General features: G+C 46.0%; 2 protein-coding genes across 3 annotated transcripts; one reads left to right on the top strand and one right to left on the bottom strand.

The window, feature by feature from the left end:
* ZFP57 (ZFP57 zinc finger protein) lies at window positions 1-3,854 on the top strand. 2 transcript variants are annotated; one of them, XM_061194908.1, is made up of 4 exons: window positions 1-436; window positions 899-1,022; window positions 1,494-1,574; window positions 2,620-3,854. In XM_061194908.1, exons 1-4 carry the CDS (start codon window positions 92-94, stop codon window positions 3,852-3,854), a joined length of 1,785 nt encoding a protein of 594 aa, XP_061050891.1. In that variant the 5' UTR covers window positions 1-91. The 2 variants fall into 2 exon arrangements, with proteins under 2 accessions (XP_061050891.1, XP_061050890.1); XM_061194907.1 differs by having other exon boundaries at window positions 896-1,022.
* A 1,253-nt stretch (window positions 3,855-5,107) lies between these two features.
* On the bottom strand, window positions 5,108-14,240 carry MOG (myelin oligodendrocyte glycoprotein). The gene is given in 8 exon segments (XM_061194906.1): window positions 5,108-5,146; window positions 5,148-5,218; window positions 5,517-5,633; window positions 7,133-7,153; window positions 7,480-7,500; window positions 8,825-8,938; window positions 12,660-13,007; window positions 14,159-14,240. Coding segments are annotated over 8 exon segments (813 nt in total).
* Window positions 14,241-19,467: the final 5,227 nt, after the last annotated feature.

Here is a 19,467-nt window from a genome sequence, read left to right as displayed (position 1 = left end):
GAGCCCCAACCTGGCGTTATGAACAGTGGGTGCTGAGCCAAGGGTGACCAGCTTCCTGAACTCTGCGGCCTAGGCTTGGAGGGAATCAGAGATGTTCTCAGCTGTGAAAGAGGGGAATTTGGACATCAGGACAAAGAAGGAAGACAGCCCCCTGGAGCAGATACCTTTGCCACCGGAGGCCACATCAAACCCTGGGGCCTTTTCAAAGTCTCTGCATCTGCTCGGTCACTGGGAGGTAGACAGCCCCAGGAAGGAGCCCAGTCAGCCTCGGGGGCCAGGCCAGGAGTGGATAAAGCTAGAAAGAGACATCAGGGAAGAGAAGGTGTTTGACCTGCTGAAGCCAATTGAACCTGTACAGAAGCTGCTCCCTCAGGTGGATGAGGAGGCCCTGCAGGAAGCCATGAAGGGAGAATGCTGGTGGAAGGCGTGGGTGAAGGTGAGGAGACCAAGCGAGAGACAGAGGGAGGGACTGGGTCCTGGACTCCAGGAGCTCTTTCATCCATTATCCTGTCTACAGAACAAATGGAATCTCAAGAGTGTTCCAAGCTGAACAGCACCCAGGAGAAGGGGTTTCAAGGACTTTTTTTCAGACTCCACACCACCCTGGCATCCTTCAAGGAGTACCTGCTGAAATTCATCAGAGTGGCAGCCTTTTTCCTTTGCGTTCTTCCTACTTATATTCAGTATATACCCCTCCTTTCTCCTCCCACATTGTTCTTCCCTCCTCTCCATCCTTCCTTTCCTGTCTGTACATTAAAGTTGCTGGGTTTGTACTTGTCTTTTCCTATTTCTCCCTTCCTTCCATGTTTTTCTTTTTCTCTTAGTTGTCTGAATCTTGAGACTGGATGTCTGTCTGTCTATATACAGACTCTCTGAATCTCTCCTGTTCTTCCAGAAGCCAGTCACCTCTGAGGATGTGGCAGTGAATTTCACCCAGGAAGAGTGGGAATGTCTAGATGCCAGTCAGAGGGTACTCTACCAGGACGTTATGTCAGAGACCTTCAGAAACCTGATGTCTGTGGGTAAGAGGCTGAGGTTCCTCACAAGCCCTCTGTCCTAGGCCTCTGGGACATCTTGTTTCCCTGGGCAGGTAGATCAGCTCACAATTAGTTTCACTGATCCTTGGTTCTATACGTTCCAGGTGTGCAAGATCTGGGTTACTAGGCTCAGGGTGAAAGAAGAAATGAAAGCTTGCATGAAGGCAAAGATAAGGCTTGTGACATGATGATAATGTTCTCAAAGTATGCAAATCTGCCTATTCATCCAACTAGTATTTACTGAGTCACTCCTATTATGTACCAGGCACTTTGTTAAGGGCTGGCCTTTTGCGTCTCTCCTCCCTGCACCTAAGTGTCCCAGGTTATGGCTCTTAAACAAAAGATAACGGAAGAAGGTAGCCTGTTGTCCCCATCAGGTGTGAAGGGGCCGAGCCTGGGACCTCAACTCTTCCTCTCCTTCCCACTCCCCAGTCAGAATCTTTCTGTCTAATCCAGATCTGATCGCCAAGTTTGAACAAGAAGAGAAACAGTGGAGAGCAGATCTCTGTCCCCCAAACGGAGAAGGCCTTCATTCAGGTAAGAATTGCAAAGGAGAGAGGAGGGTGAAAAGGACCCAGGACATGCCTTGGGAGGATGGAAATGACTAAGAGGATCGGGGTCTGCATACCCGCTCCTAGCCTGCATCCTTCCTGCCTGGTCAGATGTGGAGCTGGAAGAAACCTTGACATCATCTGCTCAGGTCCCCTGGCTTCAAGAAGATGAGTATCTAAGCCATTCAGGACAAATGAATATCTTCAGTTTCTAGAGATGGAGAGATTCCATGTCAGTTGCTTATGTCAGTGATACCGCCTTGATTAAAAAGTCCTTTCCGGGACTTCCCTGGTGGTCCAGTGGGTAAGACTCCATGCTCCCAATGCAGGGGGCCCAGGTTTGATCCCTGGTTGGGGAACTAGGTCCCACATGCTGCAACTAAGATCTGGCGCAGCCAAAATAAATAAGTAAATAAAAATTTTTTAAAAAAAAAAAAGTCCTTTCCAAAAGAAAAGAAAGGGAAGGGAGATGAGCTTGATGCTGAGTTGGACCAGGGGAGACTTGTTCTTAAGAGTAGAATAAGGACTTGAGAGAAATTTAAGTCTGAGCTGACCACGCTCCTGGTTTGCCAGGACAGTCCTGGTTTATGCTTCTCATCCTAGCTTGATTGTTAATAGCACCTTCCGTCACTCAAGTGTCCCAATTTGCATGATGTATTATGAGGTCACCTGTGGGTATCTGGGGTGTCTGGGAGTACGAACAAAATTGAAAATGAGAGGAATTAACACACATGGTAAATCAACTATACTTCAATTTAAAAACAAAAGAAAATGAAAGGAAATGGATTTCAAGAAATGTGGTTAAAATTTTGATCTCTGACATTGTTGGAAGATTCCAGTTAAATTTTTATTTGCTTTTAATTGGAAAACCCAAAAGTTTATTCTTATCTCTGGCCTCTGAGGTCTAAGAGTGAGCGTGAATGTCAGGTGGGAGAGGGAGGGCAGAAAGAGGGGAAGTCGCTTGGACTGAACGGAGAGCTTGTGTCGGGGTTGTCCTGGTGAATCTCGCTATTCTTCCTCATTCCGTACAGGAGGCACGAGAGAGGAACTTCAAGAACAGAGTCAGAGTTTGGGAGATGAGGGAAATAGCGATGACAAGAAGGTCTCCCTTGCTCGCAGAAGGGCAGGCCCATCCTCTGCTCCAGCTGGGTCCCTGGACAGGACACCAGTGTTCCCAGCATCCTGGGCTGGGCCACCCTTTACCTGCCATACCTGTGGCAGGTGCTTCAGCAAGCGCTCCAGCCTCTACAACCACCAGTTTGTTCACAGCTGCGGCCAGTGTGGGAAGTCCTTCCTGAACCCCAAGGACCTCAGCTACCACCGGCGCAAGCACCTTGGGGAGAGGCCCTTCTGCTGCTCGCTCTGTGACAAGACCTACTGTGATGCTTCTGGACTGAGCCGTCACCGCCGTGTCCATCTGGGTTACCGGCCCCATTCGTGTCCCTTCTGTGGGAAGTGCTTTCGGGACCAGTCTGAGCTCAAACGCCACCAGAAGATACACCAAGGCCAGGAGCTGGGGGCTGGAAACCAGAAGCATATGGTGAAGATTCCAGACAACACAGCTGGATTCCAGGGGCTGGCAACTGCGAACAATGCACCAGTGGCCGGGACCCAAGGACCCTCATTTAAAACCACGGGTCCCGAGGCTCAGACCCAGCCATCTATAGACAGGAGCCAGGCACCTGCAACCAAGAACCAGGTAATCACTGGGAAGGCTCAGCGCCCAGTCGTTACAACCCCAGAGCCTGTGACCAGGAGCCAGGCAGCCAACAAGAGAGCCGCCTGCCTGGATACCAAGTCCAGCTCTCACCCAGGAAAGCCTTCAAGACTCAAGGTCTTCTCTTGCCCTCATTGTCCCTTGACTTTTAGCAAGAAAATCTGTCTCTCCAGCCACCAGAAGGCCCACTTCACAGAGCAGTCCAACCGCTGCTTCCACTGCGGCAAGTCCTTCACTTTATTCTCTGGGCTGGTCAGGCACCAGCAGACTCACTGGAAGCAGAAGCTCTACTGTTGCCCTATCTGCGACGTCTGCTTTGGGGAGAAAGAGGACCTTCTGGGTCACTGGGGGGGCTACAGGGGCAAGGGGCTCTGCCTGGGCAGTCCCCATAAATGCTGGGCGATCCTGGGTCAGTGGCTTGGCTTCTTTCCCGATGCCTCCACTGTGGCAGGGGAGGAGATGGATCTTTCTCCTGGATCCATACCCTCAGGAGAGGGAAGGAAGGGAGGGGAGAAGGCAGCAGAGGAAAGAAAGCAGGTAAGGCAGTGAAGGTCTTGGAATGTAAATAAATGGCCTTTCCACCCGAGGTCTTTCTCTGTTTGGTTTTCCTGAGGGCTGACCTCCAGGGTAAGAAGACTGGGGTAGAGGAAGAGAGAGGTGAAGGAATAATGAAGGAAATACAGAAAGGAAAAGGGACAAGGGGTGGCACGTGGAAACTTGTAGTATTATTAATTAGCACCCAGCTTGTTTCTTTGTGTCTGATAGACCATCAAGTAGTAGTTGTTGAAGAAAACAGTGGACACTCCAATAGGTATGAAGATGGGAGAAAAAGGATGAGTGGGGGAGAGAGTCCGAGGGACCCATCTGGACCAGATGTAGAAGGGAGGCATTTTAAAGCAGGTGTGTGGCCCAGTTCTCATCCCTTGCTCCCCTGGCACCTCGGTAGGCTGCCCGGGGCAAGATGGAGCTCTGGCCAGTGTTCTGTGGGTTTCTCCCCATCTCCTGTTTTTGGTTAGGGCTCGCCATGTCCTCACTGTGCAGGTCACTTGGCGCTGTCTTGGATGTTTTGGGCTTTTCCTGCTCCTTCCCAGCAGGGCTGAGATCTTGGAAGAAACGACCACCATTTGCAAAGTTGGTGTGCTATAATTTGCCGTGAAGAGGTTCCTGGTCTCAGTTCATGGCGGAGACCCTCTTGTCTGTGTCACTCTGCAGCACAGGTGCCCTCTGCTGGAGAGGAGAGCGGCTGCCCGGCTGTAGCCAGAGAGGGCTTCCAGACGGAAGACAGACCAAGGAGCAGAAATATGTGGGCAGCGTAAAGGGGGAGAGGAAGGAAGGAGCTGGGGAAAGGGAGAGACTAAGTAGGTGACAGAAGAGAGGTTGATCCTGTTTGGAATTCAGAGCATTCCTGCAAGTGCAGATTGGAATGTCCCCACAGCAAAGAGGCCAGTGAGTGTGCAACTTGATGGATGCGACATCCCCGAGGACCAGTCTCTGGGCCAACCAGGCTCTTCTCCACCCTGCCAAGATGCGACATCATTCAGAAGGGGTTTCCTAGAAGGAGGAGAAAATAACTTGAAAAAGCTGTCAACAGTTTCTATCATGAAACTGTCACACCAGGGAGAAGAAAGGCCCTGTGGAGTCATCTAGTCTTGGAGGTGAGGCCCAGGGCAGCTGCTGTAGGGAACAATCGAGAAAGGAGGCCAGCTGGAGTGGGATTCTTGCTTTGGAGCACGAAGGTGGAGGAGGAGTCCTCCCTCCAGCCAGGCTCACCAGCCCTTCCTTTCCTTTGGGATTTTGATCCCTCAATAGCCCCCCCTTCCCCTTGCTGCTTTCCTCGTTTTTGTTTTTTTTGTTTTTTGCTCTCAACTTATAAGAAAGAGAAGAAAACTTACTTAGCTCTTCAAGAAATTGCCCTGAAAACAAAGAGAAATAGGTGATGAGTGGAAGATGACTAACTCCTCCCACATCCTCCCTGTGGAATTCATAGTCACGCCCCCTCCCTTTCCACTAAGGGACCCCACAGATCTCAGTAAGCGGTTCTCTTCATGGATTCTCTGAGGAGCCTGGAGTTGGCCATGTGGACAGAGCAGGAAGGAAATTCCAGCTCTGAATCTTGAGCCCTGGTTCCATCCACCCTCTTTATGTTTCCCACTCAGGGCTGGCTTGATCCCCTGCTGCTCAGTGGTCCTGTTTGCTGCCCCAGCACTGCACCTGCCAGTCTTCGGTGTAGCCAGTTGTAGCAGATGATCAAGGCCACCAGGGGTCCGAGAACTGGCACGATTACAAACAGGGTTATCTTCCAGCAGGGCACCGTCAGGAAGTGGGGATCTGAATCGTTTGCCACAGAACAAACAGGATTAACATGCGTTCCCCCTTGTGTCCCACCCACCCCTCTCCATTTATTATTGGGTTTCTTTTGGGTGGTGGAGGGGGGAGGTTCTTAACCTGGGTTCCAAAATAGTTTGTGGATAGAGTCCAGGGAGTTCATGAATTTGGATGAGAAAAGCGCTACATTTTTATTTTCACTAACTTCAAACTGAATTTAGCATTCTCTTACACTAAAAATGTAGCTAACAAACCAGTTATCAGCAGTGCCTGTGACTTTATCACCAATGGAAACCACATTCCCTTCAGAGTTGTTGCAGAAATCTCAGAATACTGTTTATCAATATTTTGAAATCACCAAATTATTAGACCTGCTGCTACATTTTATTATTTAATGTATATTTTTGTTATTTAAAGAAACATTTGTTACTTTATCACACATTTGTTTATATTTCAAAAACTATTTCAAAACAATGGTTTTCTTTGTAATCCTATGTGTTATATTTTATGTGTACAGTTCAAAACATTCTGGGAAGGGAGGGGTCCATGAGGCTTCACCAGATTGCCAAAGAGTACAAAAAGTTAAGACCTTTGTTATTTGAATCCCGTAAAACAAAGATCCTGTTCCTCCCCTTTGAGTTGCAGACTGTGTGTGTTGTTTTTTCTGCACACTGATTAAATGCTAGCGTGGAGCCAGGGGCACCTCCAGCCTCAGGAGGAGAGGCTGTTCAGGAAGGCTGCTCAGAGCAGGGACCATCTTATAATTTCTGCAACATCCATTCAACAAATATTTGGGTGCCCTTCTGTTGTAGGCATTGTCGTTAGGCACTGGACAATCTGCAGTGAACAAAAAGGACAGAGACCATGTCCTAGGGCCAACATTCTATTTTTTTTTTTTTTTTTTTTTTGCTGCACGGCATTCGGGATCTTAGTTCTCCCACCAGGGATTGAACCCTCACCCCCTGCAGTGGAAGTGCAGAGTCTTAACCAGTGGACCACCAGGAAGTCCAGGCCAACATTCTAGTGGGGTTTGATGTCTTCACTCTTCCCCCAAGACGCCTTCCCTGAGGAGTCACATGTAGTTACTCATTCTGTACTGTGAAAACTCATTCCTCTGTGTGAGTTGTCGATGACGTATATGTACTTTGTTCTCCAGTTAATTTATGTATATGTATCACCTCCCCAACTAGACATCAAGTTGATGTGCAAAGGATCTGTTTACTTCCCCTTTGTAATTCCTGAAAAAAGAAGTAATGTACATAAAGTACTTGTAATTCCTAGAATGTTAACGTTTGGGAAACTGTTACAGTGCCAGGTACATGAAAGCGTAATGTAAGTGTTTGCTATTATCTAACCCATCCTAGGTGCAGATGATGACATTCAAAGAAAGAACAAGAGAGGGAGGAAACCAACCAGAAGCCAGGGGTCCTTACGCCCCCAGGTAACAGGAGCCGAGTGAAGCACCAAGCTGACCTGCGGGGGCTGGGTACCCCAGGACTTACCAAAAGTCCGGTGGAGATTCTCTGAAAGAACAAATGGAAAGGGATTATTAGTATGGCACTCAAAACAATCTTTTCTCCTCTGAGCCTTTGTTATTTAGTCACTTTAAATTGTAAGTGATGCACATGGAGGAAAGGAAGCTGTAGGATTTTACTTCTACTCTGGCTGAAGGCAGGGAAGAGGAATGAGACTCTACGACTGGTTATAGGGGTTTTAAATAGTGAAGTTTCCGCCTGAAGGGAGCACAGGGTATTGGGACAGAGGCAGAGATGGTCTGAGAAAATGACCATTTCAGTTACGCCAGAAGACCTGGAGGGAGGCATGGGGAGGGAAGGTGCCTGGAACTCACCTATCTCTGCTGGAAGTTTTCCTAAAATAGAAAAAGGCGACATTTTTAGTTCCAGCTCAGGCACTAGATGGGGCCCCTCCACACCCATTGCCTTGGGCCTTTGTGCAGGGTGTTTCTCAGTAGCCCATGAACATCCTTAGAGTGAGAAGAGCACCAGATTTGAAAGCAGGAGTTCAGGCTCATTCCCTGGCTATTGCCTGGGTTAAATATTGGGTTAAAGAAAGCCGAGAAGCTCAGTAGACAGCGATGTTCACCAATGCCCCAAACCAATCTAAGGTTTTATTACCGCCCCCACTGCTCTCTGCTCCTTTTCTTGCTGGTTCTCAGTTCACAATGTCACTCCACCCCGCTGGGTTGTCACTGTAAATCTAAAGCTACTTCCCATCTGAATGAGGAAGGAAGGAACTAAACGTTTAGTTGAGCAGCTGCTTTGTGACCGGCTCTGTACTAGGCGCTTTACATAACACTATCCCCTTTAATCCTCCCATAACTTGTAGGAGGGAGGGTGTTATCTCTACTTGAATCAGACAAGGCAACTGAGGCTTGGAGGGTTCATGTCATTGTCTGAACTGGATCTAAACCCGGCTGCCCAACTCCACTGATCAGGTTCTTTCTGCTCAGCCATGTGGGCTGAAGACCTTTCTCATGTGGGAGAAGAGGTAACTGAGTATCTGGGACGAGGTCAAGGGAAGAGAAGATCCCACCAATATCCCCCCTCATATACTCCAAGCCCTCCTTGCTGCTTTATCCTCTTAGGAATGGGAGGGGGAGGAGAATTGGAGGCCCGGCGGGCTTTAGCTTTGAGAACGCTTGGTGGCGGGGAGAAGTCTCAAAATGAAAGCTCTTGGGCACAAGAGAGAAGCTTCAGATGGTTGAACCCGTGTCCTCAGTGTTGGATGGAAAAGGAGGAAACAACACCTACTGTGTGGTAGGGACTTTTACTTACAGTATCTTTATTTAAACCTAGTAGCACAGACTTGCCTGATTCTGAAGCTCACACTCCCCCAGTTGCATGAGCTGCTGTGTATGTTTCAGGGGCCAGAAGATAGGGGTTTAGGCCTGAGCTCTGCCACTTATAAGCTGTGCCAGCTTGAGTAAATCTCTGAACCACTCCAGGCCTCAGTTGCTTCCTCTGTAAAATGGGGCTATTATATATCAGCCCTACCTCATAGGGAAATGAAAGGTCCTATTATCTAAATGATATTTACATTCGGTAGGATGTAAAACTGGTCATTATGGAGTTCTGAACCCAGAAGTCCCTCAAAAATAAACGTTAGCTGACCAAGCTCCAAGAGACCAGGCACTTTAGGGAAGGATCCCCAGCCAGCCACCCTCCAGCCTGTACCTCTGAGTCTGCGCTGCAGGCAGAGGAAAACAAGGCCCACAGTGATCTGCAGGAGGAGCATGGGTAGAACCGCGATGAGCACCAGCACTCCAGGGTTGATCCAGTAGAAGGGATCTGAAAGGCAGAACCGGGGTGGCCCAGCACTGTATCCTCAACACCCAGCACAGTGCCCACGGCTCCATGAGTCAGGTTCAAAGAAGATGACTCAGAACTAACACCTAAGCTTAGGTTTAAAGGAAAAGTAAGTGGTTGTTTCTGGGAAGGGCCAGTGGTTTAGAATGACAGGAGTCGAGGCTGTATACTGGGCCAGTCTTGGAGAGTTTTGAGAACCACGAAAGGGACTTAGATCTGATCCTCAAGGTCACGGGGTACCCTGAAGCATTTCATGCTGAGGAGTGACAAGATCTGATTTACTGACTGCAGGACTGGAGGAGGGGGGCGAGGGCAGTCAATTAAGAGGCCATGGTAATGGTGAAAGTAAAAAACATGAGCCTAGGACAGTGGTGGCGGTGTAAGAAGTCAAGGTGAACTTAAATAGGAAAAAAAATACATATTTTCAGTAAACTTTAAACTGAAATTTAGTGTTTCCTTCAGTTATGTTTGTAGGCAACACTCCACAACAATATGAACAGAACCTGAGACTTTGTCATCCCTAAAAATCACAGATATTTTCATATCACAGTACAGAAATCTCAAAATATCACTTATGTTCATTTTGAAATGACACTATTATTAGGGCCACCCTATATCTTACTTTAATATTTTGATAACTGTATTTCAGTACAAGTATGTTTTATGCATTTCAAATATCCTTCTGAGAAGGGGTTCATCGACTTTACGAGTCCGACAAAAGGGTGCATGACACAAAGAAAAGTTAAGAACCTTTCTTCTGGAGCTTTTGAGAAAGTAGGGTCCGCCGGATTTGGTAACTGAGCAGACATGGAGTGGGAAAGATGAAGAGACAGGGGATGACCTTTGGCTCTCTGGCGCCATCTATTGCCCGTTCTAGAGTCGGCTCAGTGCCCCAAAGCTTTCCATGTGTAATCTCAATGTGCAGGGCCGGCCCTTTTCATCTTGTTCTCTGCGTTGAGGGGCTAAAGATACTGCCATCAGGGTAGGCATTAAGTCACAGCAAACAACGTCAAACTGGTTTCTTAGGTATAAATACCACCCTTCAAGCTGCGGTTTCAGGCTCTTGTCTGTTACTGTGTTCCCCAGGAGAAAACACAGCCAGCTCTACTTTCAGAGTTCTCATTGGAAGTTACCTGGAGCAACATGGTTTAGCAATTACATATTTTAGTTCCTTTTTTTGTACACCTTTTATATTTTAACAAAGGGTTAGGATCACAAAAAGAGAGAAAAGGAGACATTATGAGACTTCTGATGTAAAGTGATATGAACGAAGTATATAGATAGCATCACCTATGAAATATGCTTGACAAAATAAATCAAACCTGAATCTTATTGTTCATATCCTAATCTATAAGTTTACAGAAAATAAAGGGTATGGAACACTGTATTAAACAACATGGGAATAAAATCAGCAAAATCTAGACCGTGGGAAACTCTACAGGGTGAATACCAACCTGTGGATCTTGTTTGGATTGGATTCAAGCAAACCAACTGTAAAAATATATTTATAAAACAATCATAAAAATGTGAACACAGACTGGGTATTGTTAAGAATTTTTGTTAAATTTTAAAGATGTAATAATAATATTTTGGTTATGATTTTGTTTTGTTTTTTTTTGTTTTTTGTGGGGTTTTTTTGAGTTTTTCTATTTGAGACATACAGTTTTGAGGATTTAGCAATGACACAATAATGCTGCCTAGGATTTGCCGGAGGAATTCATTTGGGGAGGATGGTGATGAGTGGGGTCTAGTGAAACAGGTGGCCTGTCCTTGGGTCATAACTGTTGCAGTCAGGTGATGGGAACTTGGAGGCTCATTATAATAATCTCTCTACTTCTGTATATGTTTTAAAGTTTCATAATGAAGAGTTTAAGAAAGGACTAGAGACAACTAGTAATAAAATCACAAAACTGACAAGAAAAATACAAAGTTGGAAGGAGAGATTAGAAACTCTTTAGAGAAAGAGGGGAGGTAATTACACCTGAAACTTGGCAATCACATAGTTACTGCATTTCAGTCCTAAATTTGTCTCAGCTTCCTGGATCCTCACGCTAGGTGGGTGGTCCATCATAAAACTCTCTTTTTTAAAAGACTCTTAGGCATGCAGATTATGAGAAGGGAGGAAGAGGGTTGGAATGTGGAAATCCACCCAAAGGAAAACTTTCTCCCCAGGCAGTTCATTTGTTTGTTTGTTTGTTTGTTTGTTTGTTTGCTTGTTGGGGTGGGGTGGGGGATGTACTGGGGGAGGCAGTTATTGAGCTAGGAAGCTACAGAACAAGAATGAGGAAAATCGGAAAACTGGAGAGATTCTCACTATCAGACTTCCTTGCAGGTAAAAATCCCCCAGTGAAAACAGCTGTATGAAGAACATTCTGTGACACACAAAGCTGTTTTCACATCCCTGAGATCCGTCTCTAGAAATAGTGCTTTGTTATCCCGCATACAATGCCATCTTCTGGTCCCAGCACTGCAACAGTGGCCCTTGAGATACAAAAGTGATCGATTGTCTGATGTTTGCCCTGCAGGTGGGGAGGAGGGAAGGGAAATGACCTGAGGCTCAGGCCTCAGAATATTTTTGTTCCTCAATTAAATAGCAATTAACTTTCAAATCTCCCCCTCCTTGTCCGAGTCTTAACCCCTTGGGGATAAAACAAAAAAATAAATTTCAAAGTCATCCCTCACATAAAACATACCACAAACGAAATTCTGGAGAAAGGAAGCAGTGGAGGTAAAATCTATAAGTAACATCTCTTTCTATGATTATATTCAGACATTAGCTCTACTTGTTTAACTCCTTGCAACTATGTTTACCAGGAATATATTGTTTAATAATGTTCCTCATCTAATAAAACACCACAAACACATCAACTGAGGAATTCACTGTAATAGGATTTGATCAGTTTGACGCCTTAGGAATAAGGCCCTTGTTTATAACAAATAAATGAAAAGACAATCCAAAGCAAAACAAGGAAGGAAAAGGTCCACTTGGATACTTTGATTAACTTTCAGATAAGTCATAGTCCCCTCTAGTAGCACAAAATAATCACAAATTGATTATTTTGGATTTTGCTGCCTACATTTATCATTTTTTCTATTTAAAATTTTTTTAAATTTCTCTATACGTACCCACAAATGTGCATGTTATATACACACTTTTATATAAATGGATAAATATGATATGGATAAAATTATGGTCTTTTTTCTTTTTTAGTTGGATCACACCCCATCCTCCCTTGTCTCCCCCAAAGTGAATCATATTAACTTTCTTATGGATATCTTTATATATTTCTCTGATATATAAAATGTAAGGTTTTGTTTTTGTTCCCTATATTCTGTAGCTTGCTTTTATCACTCAACAGTACCTTGTAAAATGCCTCCAAGCTGTCTGGAATGGCTCTAAAACAATCTTTTAAATGGCTGCATGATATTCACTGTATGGGTAACAGTGTTTACTCAGTCACTTCCGTACTCATGGGCTCGGACTCTGATTCTGGCTTCCTTCCCATGCAGAATAATGATGTAACGGACAATGTGAGCATATGAGTTCCCAGAGATACTGATGTGCGTATCTCTATGGAGTTAATTCCCAGGAATGAGCTGTTTGGGTTGAAGGATCTCATCTCAATTGAGAGAATGACTGAAGGCTCAAAGGGAGGTCCTGGCCACGCAACAGACAATACCCACTATTATAGACACTACTCACCTTCCACTTTCAACTCCATTGCTGCCTCCTCTTGGTAAGAATGATCTCGGAAGAAGCAGGTGAAACCTCCTTCATCTGAGAACCTTACATTCCGGATCCTGAGGGTCACCTTCCCCTCCCCAATAGTCTCTTTCAGCAGCTCCGTGCGGCCCCGGTATTCAGGTGCCTGCTCTTCATCTTGGTCCTTGCCATTTCGGTAGAGATGAACCACCCTGGAGAAGGGGGGTCGGTACCATCCCACCTCCATGCCTGTAGCGTTCTTTCCTGGAGATATGCGACAGGGCAATTCCACTTCATCCCCCACCAGCGCCCGGATGGGCTGCCCTGGTCCCATTACTCTGAACTGTCCTATCCAAGACACAAAAGAAAAGAAACTGAGCATCAGAGGGAACCTTGACAAACAAGCCCTTCATGGGAAGGGCTGCTTCAAAACAGGGAAAGAAGAAGACACTTGATTTTTAAATAGAATTCTAGAGCCAGGGAGAAGCTCAATTTTTCTTAAAGGTCTCTGGTTATAGAGATACCATGAGTTCCCTGGACAGAACATTCTAGCATGTGGTCATCCCAGCCTTTAGGTCCCACCTTGGAATGTGGTCCAGCATCTTGCGGTTTAATTGTCCCGTGGGCCTCCCTGTTCAGACTTGGCCCACTTGATCCTTCTTCTCCCCTTAGAGGTTTTGCTCTGGTCGTTCCTCCACTACCACCTCTCCATCACTTCTCAGCCCTCTGTACTTGTTCACACCCTGGTCCCAAATTCTTCTCTGAGATCTTCCACCCTAGAGGTGGAGGATCTTCTTTCCTTCTTTCCTCCTTCTTCTTTTCCTCTGTATCTTCAATCCTCTCTACAGCTCCTGGACCCTGCCCTGTACATGTTCCCAGTCTTTTTTCCTCTGTGGGATATATCTCCTTGTCAGACTTGTAGCTACTAGAAGATGAAGCTGGTTTCTCCATTAGACCTGCAGCCATTTCCCGAGGGAGTATATGTTCTGAGCCTTCTATGTTAGGCGGCTCCCTGAGATTGGGAATCTGTCTTCGGAGAGCAGGGCTCCTCTGTAAAAACGTATTAGTGCCTGATAGTGTGAAACAGAACTCTCAAACATGATGAGACACTGCAACTCAACAAACATTTATCATGATTTACCATGGGACAAGCACAACTAAGCATATTATATATCTTATCTCATTGAAACCTGACAGCAACTCCAAGAGGCTGTTATTATGATATTCCCCATTTGATAGGTGAGAAAGCAAAGTTGGAAAGATAGGTAAGACCAAGTTCAAGGAGAGCCCTGAGTTAAGGTCGCATGATGGATCTGGGTCCCCTTCTGAAGGCTGTAGGGAGGCACTGGCGGTATCTGAGGGGAACCACGTCAGCACATCTATGTTTTGAAAAGATAACTTGCATTGCAACTTGAGGGTGAGTTGAAGGAGGTGAGCCCAGGGAACTAGCCTTTCTGTTCTCAGGGTCTCCCCAGGGCAGGAATAAAGATAAATCTTACCTGCAGAGCTGGAAGACAGCTGGAGGAGGAGGAGGAGGGAGGGGAGGCAGCTGGGCAGAGAGGAGCTCAAAAAACTGGCCATCTCCACTGTCAGTGGGGAAAGAGAGCCCCTGCAGCAGGGTCAGGCCAAGCAGAGGCCCTCGGGGTGCGTGTCCCCACAGCTGAAGAAGCCCCAGGGGAGGATCGGGGAGGGCAGAGCTGCCCTGGCCCTGCTTCCTCCCCAGCAGAGTCGCAGCTGTGCTCCCAGGCACAGCCCCACATCACCCTTGCCAGGCACTTACACAAAAGGGCTACAGAGCCAGGGGATGACCAGGGTTTGCCTTCCCCACCCCCTCAGAGTTACGGAGCAGAGGCTGCCTGGTACTGGGCCTTCCTCCCCCACTCTCTCCCCGCGGCCAGCCATTGAGGGGGCTTCTAGGATCTGACCTGTTGGAATGGATCACTCACTGGCCCTCAGGCTGAGGCTTGTCAGTGCAATCTGCAAGGTCCCTTCAATCCCTCTCCTCCAGGTATTAGCCAAAAGATAGGGATCTGTGTTGGATTTTTAAAAAAGAAGGAACATTTAGACTTGGTTTCCTATTTCTACGGTCTCATAACTCATTACCAGGCCATTCTTTCCTCTTGATGTCTGACCTTCCTCTCTCCCACCGCAAATCCAAACACCCTTCCTTATGTTCAGATGTGTTGCTTGGACTTAGTTAGCATCTCCCTCCCAAAGAATACATTTCAAAAAGTCACGAGTTGGGACTTCCCTGTTGGCGCAGTGGATGAGACTCCATGCTCCCAATGCAGGGGGCCTGCGTTCGGTCCCTGGTCAGGGAACTAGATTCCACATGCATGCTGCAACTAAGAGTTCTCATGCCACAGCTAAGGAGCCTGCCTGCCGCAACTGGGACCTGGTGCGACCAAATAAATAAATAAATAAATATTAAAAAAAAAAAAGAAGTAATGCATTAAAAAAAAAAAAAGTCACGAGTCAACTGTCAGGAGTTGATGGCCACCTGTGCTCCAAGAGGCAAGCATGAAGAAAGCAAGATCCGCAAAGTCAGCGGCTGTCAATCAATACAGGCACTGAGGACAGATCAACAGTCAGGACACAGCCCCCAGCCTGGGCATCACTCTCCAATTTCCTCAGTGTCACAGGGGAAAGTGAGATCTGGGATGGGAATATGATCTTTCTCCTTATCCCCAGACTTGGCTGATCACTAAAGAGTGAGACCAGTATCAGCACCAAGTTTGAAAAATATATTTTCCAATCTTAAAACAAGGATGTCTCATCAAAAAAAAAAAAAAAAAGTCAGGATGGACAATTTAAAGCCATGCTGTCCAATACTGTAATCACTAGTCACAAGTGCCCATTTAAATTAAATAAAATTAAAAATTCAGTTCCTTGATTGCACTAGCCATGTTTCAAACGCTCAGTAGCACATATAGCTAGTGGTTACTGCATCGGACAGCACAAATAAAGACCAGATCCATCATCACAAAAAATTATATTGGGCAGCACCGTCCAAGGGCTAGGAACAGAACAGGGACAGACATTTTCTGCTTTTGTCTGAGATGAGCATGAGGGGCTAGAAGGATGGACTCCAGTCAGCTGAGTCTGGGAGTGGTGTATTCTTTTTTTCTGCAAGGCGGCTGTAGTTTGGGCACAAGCAGGCTGGCTATTCTGAAGCCGTGAGGGTGAAAGCCAAGGTCTGGAGGGATGAATGAGGTGGGAAGAGGAGTCTCTGTGCTTGCCTGACTTCCTCTCATGTGGGGATTCTCTCCTTCTAGAATCTAACATATCCTGTGATGCTCTTCCTCCAAGATACGAGTTCAGGTTCAGGTAAGAAAGTTATGCACAAGATGCTTTCCTGGACAGGGTTTGGGGGTCATAGGGTGCTTGAAATTATCTGGCACTAGTCCAGTTGTCAAAAGCTGGATAGGAGATCAGGGTGGAGGGTTAGAAGATCAGAGAGGGTCAGGAGCTAGCCAACCAAAACCACTTATAACGACTACACCCCCTACCTCTGAAGAGCTCACCTCACTCGCCTCCATGCCCTCGACTGCCTCACATCTTTGGAAAGGGGGTGGATTTCTGGAGCTGGGGCGAGCAGTCCCTTGGATGACATGGTCTCTGGACAAGGGAAACGGGCAGGGCCACCAGCAAAAACAAAGCCGGTGGAGTTGCCATTTACAGAAATCTGGGTATAGGAACATCTGGGTTTTGTTGGGCATGGTGCATGGTGTGGACGTGTCTAACAACCCTGTGTTGTTGGTCAGGCTGGTCATTTCCTTCAGCACTTAAAAGTTACTTTAATTTTATGTGGCGTATGTTATATGATCTTGCAAATATTCTTGGGTTGTTTCTTACTCTCCTCAGTAATTTCCATTTGATCTACACCTCTCACCAGGTCTGATAACAGGCCGTGTACACCGTCATGTATGCAAAGTGACATACTATAAATATGTTAATGTGTATATTAACACACTATCTGTATGTGAAATAGTAAGCACTCAATAAATGAGAGCTTACCTAGATGTTACCCAATAGCAGTACTGCGTAAGCTTTTTCAGAGAATGTGTAAAATATATATCATGCACTATTCTGCTTCTTGTGTTCTTCTTCTTGTGGTGTTTACTTAATAATGCATAATTCCACATTAATACATAATATAGCCCTCTTGAACTTTTGAAAATAGGTTCTTATTTATTTGTTTATTTGGTTGTTCATTTGCTTCTGTTTCCAAATCCAAAAGGTATAAAATGACATACTTGAAAATCGCCCAGCCATCCGGAGCCAACTTGTTTTCTCTGAATCCTTCCACATATGTGCCACTAGAGGGAGCCCCACAAGAAAGTTCCTGCATGTGAGAACTAATCTACCCTCCCTCCCTTTTTAACATAAATGGTAACAACAATTTATCTTGGAGACAATCTATATTAGTACCTAAAGAACATCCTTGTTATTTTACACAGCTACACAATATTTTATGGCATGAATGTATCATACTTATTTAACTAGTTTCCCAGGACATTTAGATTGTTTCAATTTTTAAAATATCCATTTTACTAGGTTAAATAAAAATGTATTCAATTAATTTAAATTAATAAATATTTAACAGAAACGATGTGCGTCAAGCTTTATATTAGGCTCTGATTGTAAAAGTTTCAGTAAGATGAAGAAAAAAGAATTTTTTTTGGCCGCCCTGTGTTGCAGCTTGTGGGATCTTAGTTTCCCGAACCCCGGCCCCCTGCAGTGGAAGCCCGGAGTCCATACCACTGGAAAGCCAGGGAATTCCCAAGAAGGTTCTTGCTTTCTTTGTGGTTTCACTCTTGACCTGTCATGGTGGCTTTGTTTTTGTTTTTGCTATTTAATATCACATTCCTTCAGGCACTGGGATACTTAGGGGGGTGAATGCAGGCCTTCCCATGTGCCTGGGGTCCTGCCTCTCAACTTGGCAAGACAGGTGTATATGTCTGACCCCACCTCTCCCCTGTGCCCAGGCTCCTGCTGGGAGAGGGCAGCACAGAGAGTGGCAATGGTTCCTGGGGGAAGTTGAAGGCAACTAAAAATCAGTCCTGGGGAGGCTGAGAAGCGAGATCAAGCTTGAACCTCGGCTCCAAGCCCTCAGCACATGTTCTATTACCCCATCAGACTTCACTTACAAAACACAAATTGAAAGAAAATTATTAAGAATTTCAAGGCCTTCCCTGGTGGCGCAGTGGTTGAGAATCTGCCTGCCAATGCAGGGCACACGGGTTCGAGCCCTGGTCTGGGAAGATCCCACATGCCGCGGAGCAACTAGGCCCGTGAGCCACGATTACTGCGCCTGCGCGTCTGGAGCCTGTGCTCCGCAACAAGAGAGGCCGCGACAGTGAGAGGCCCGCGCACCGCGATGAAGAGTGGCCCCCGCTTGCCACAACTAGAGAAAGCCCTTGCACAGAAATGAAGACCCAACACAGCCGTAAATAAATAAATAAATAAATAAAATTAAAAAAAAAAAGAATTTCAAGATAGTGACACAGAGCATCATGGCCCAAACATAGTGTCCCTTCCTAAGCATGGGCCCTGTGTGACTGCCCTGGTCAAATGCCCATGAAGTTCACTGCCTTCTACACAGGTGAAGTTGTTGGTTCAAAGAGCATGTGCAATTGCAGTTTTTTGTTTTTTTTTTTTTTAATAAATTTATTTATTTATTTATTTATTTCTGGCTGTATTGGGTCTTCGTTGCGTTGCGCGGGCTTCTCATTGCAGTGGCTTCTCTTGTTGCAGAGCACGAGCTCTAGGCGTGCGGGCTTCAGTAGTTGTGGCACGTGGGCTCAGTAGTTGTGGCTCACGGGCTCTAAAGCACAGGCTCAGTAGTTGTGGTGCACGGGCTTAGTTGCTCCGCAGCATGTGGGATCTTCCCGGACCAGGGCTCGAACCCACGTCCCCTGCATTGGCAGGTGGATTCTTAACCACTGCACCACCAGGGAAGTCCTGCAATTGCAGTTTTAATAAATGTTGATAAATTACCCAGCACAAAGTTGTATACTTTGTACAGGTGGACACACTATACCTCTCAGCTTTCTCCTCTGTAAATGGGGGATACTGACATCTACCTCATTCGGGCTGTGAACAGAATTACATGAATGAGCCCATGGGAACTGTGAATGGTACACAGTAAACATTCTGTAAGTGCCATTATTAGCTCTCACTTGCAGTGATTTTTCTTCTGGAACTCCCTCTAGTGGTATAAATCTCAGGAGGAAATCGATATTTTCTTTTCCACTTTTGTGGCCTTATTTTCATAGTATATGTGTGTTTAAACTGGTCTGCAAATTCCATGGAGACTCAATGACCGATAGACTGTAAAATGTCTAATTTATATCTGTTTAGCCCAGTGTTTCATGGGTCTGCAGGAAAAATGAGAACACTGATCTGAATCAAGCTGATACAGGTACCCAGCAAGTGAGTTCTTGTACCCAAAGGTTTACATTTTATCTATTAACATTTTCCCCCATTTTGGTGTCTTTTTTGTTATTATTCTGAAATTTTTTCATTTTTCAAAAAGAAAAGCATTCAGCTTGTTGTGAATCAGGTGAGTCAAACACTTAAGCTTACTTACCCCCGCCCCTCAATAAATGGGAATGAATTTGTGCTGATTTTGAGCAAAATGTTATGAGTTGCCCTATGGAAGAGGAATTAAACTGTTCTGCAGGTCCTCGTGGGGTAAAACAATTAGGTGCAAGTCCTCGAAGGTAGATTTCAGTTCAATACAAAGGAGAATCTTCTCTCCATCAGAATCGTCCAGCCCTGGCGGAGACTGCCCAAGCGAGCTTCC

This window comes from Eubalaena glacialis, chromosome 7 (assembly GCF_028564815.1).
Source record: "Eubalaena glacialis isolate mEubGla1 chromosome 7, mEubGla1.1.hap2.+ XY, whole genome shotgun sequence".
NCBI classification, from domain to species: Eukaryota; Metazoa; Chordata; class Mammalia; order Artiodactyla; family Balaenidae; genus Eubalaena; species Eubalaena glacialis.
The sequence above is the reverse complement of the archived record's forward strand: the minus strand, read 5'-3'. Positions and strand labels throughout refer to the sequence as shown.

Bases quoted from the DNA above. Each gene is read 5' to 3' on its own strand.
- ZFP57 (XM_061194907.1), top strand. From the start codon at position 92: ATGTTCTCAGCTGTGAAAGAGGGGAATTTGGACATCAGGACAAAGAAG. The intron at 437-895 runs GTGAGGAGACCA...CTGTTCTTCCAG, and splicing joins GGTGGAAGGCGTGGGTGAAG to AAGCCAGTCACCTCTGAGGA. The intron at 1,023-1,493 runs GTAAGAGGCTGA...TGTCTAATCCAG, and splicing joins CAGAAACCTGATGTCTGTGG to ATCTGATCGCCAAGTTTGAA.